The sequence below is a fragment of the Octopus bimaculoides genome, chromosome 27, assembly GCF_001194135.2.
Source record: "Octopus bimaculoides isolate UCB-OBI-ISO-001 chromosome 27, ASM119413v2, whole genome shotgun sequence".
In the NCBI taxonomy this organism is placed as follows: domain Eukaryota; kingdom Metazoa; phylum Mollusca; class Cephalopoda; order Octopoda; family Octopodidae; genus Octopus; species Octopus bimaculoides.
In genome coordinates, this window is record NC_069007.1 from 8,645,062 (window position 1) to 8,646,102 (window position 1,041).

Genomic DNA, 1,041 nt, shown 5'->3' on the forward strand with positions numbered 1-1,041 from the left:
TATATATATGTTGCCTTAATTCTTCGAAACGCCGGAGTTTTAATGGTGGCAGCTGATGAAGGGGATGTTTCTATGTGGCCTGCTTGTTTGTTGCACCTTGTTTACCATTTTGTCCTTGTTCTTTTGCCACGTCATGTACCCAGTTATGTATCTATATGTACATATAGATGAACGTATATACATACATGTACATATATATGCATATACTCATATATTGTTTATATATATATATATATATATATATATTTATTTTGTTTTTTCATGCAGCAACAACTTGAAATCACCAGCTTCTTCATTAAGGAACCATCAGATGCATTTGGCAGCAAGAAAAATACCAGCAAGAGGGTACAACGGGCATTACAGCGCTGCCAACAGGTGATGGCAGTATGTGATGAGAAACCTACAACTTCACTCAATGAACAGCGAATGAAGAAGGCTAAAGAAGTGGTTGAACAGATGAGAAAAGTGGGTTCGCTACCCCCATGTCACCCTTCGTTACCAGTTAAAAGGAAAGGGCCAGGTAGCAAGAGCAAAGCGACTTCCAGCAGAGGAAGCCAACCACTTTTGGCAAAAGTTGCCCGCTCAACGGCACCAGTGAATTATAAACTGTCTGAAAGCAGCAGCAGTGATTCGGATGTCAATTGATAGTGACAGAAATTTTGTTGATATTTTGGTTTGGTTTCCATGGCCTTTTTTGGACATTTTATATATGTCAGACTGAGCTGAGGTGAGTGGGATTTGAACTGAGAACTAGAGCCCCATGGGGGTGGGTTGGGGTGCAGTGAAATACTATAAGTGTATTTAGTTTGTCATCATCATCATCATCATCGTTTAACGTCCGCTTTCCATGCTAGCATGGGTTGGACGATTTGACTGAGGACTGGTGAAACCGGATGGCAACACCAGGCTCCAGTCTGATTTGGCAGAGTTTCTACAGCTGGATGCCCTTCCTAACGCCAACCACTCAGAGAGTGTAGTGGGTGCTTTTACGTGTCACCCGCACGAAAACGGCCACGCTCGAAATGGTGTCTTTTATGTGCC

At 42.5% G+C, this 1,041-nt stretch overlaps 1 protein-coding gene across 1 annotated transcript in view; it reads left to right on the forward strand.

Moving 5' to 3' along the window:
* The window catches only part of LOC106868913 (DNA excision repair protein ERCC-5), a 38,207-nt gene extending 37,176 nt beyond the window's left edge, over window positions 1–1,031 (forward strand). Inside the window, exon 14 of the mRNA XM_052977126.1 lies at window positions 268–1,031. Within this exon, the coding sequence (XP_052833086.1) occupies window positions 268–645 (378 nt within the window). The 3' untranslated portion in view covers window positions 646–1,031. The remainder of the gene's footprint in view (window positions 1–267) is intronic.
* Window positions 1,032–1,041: the final 10 nt, after the last annotated feature.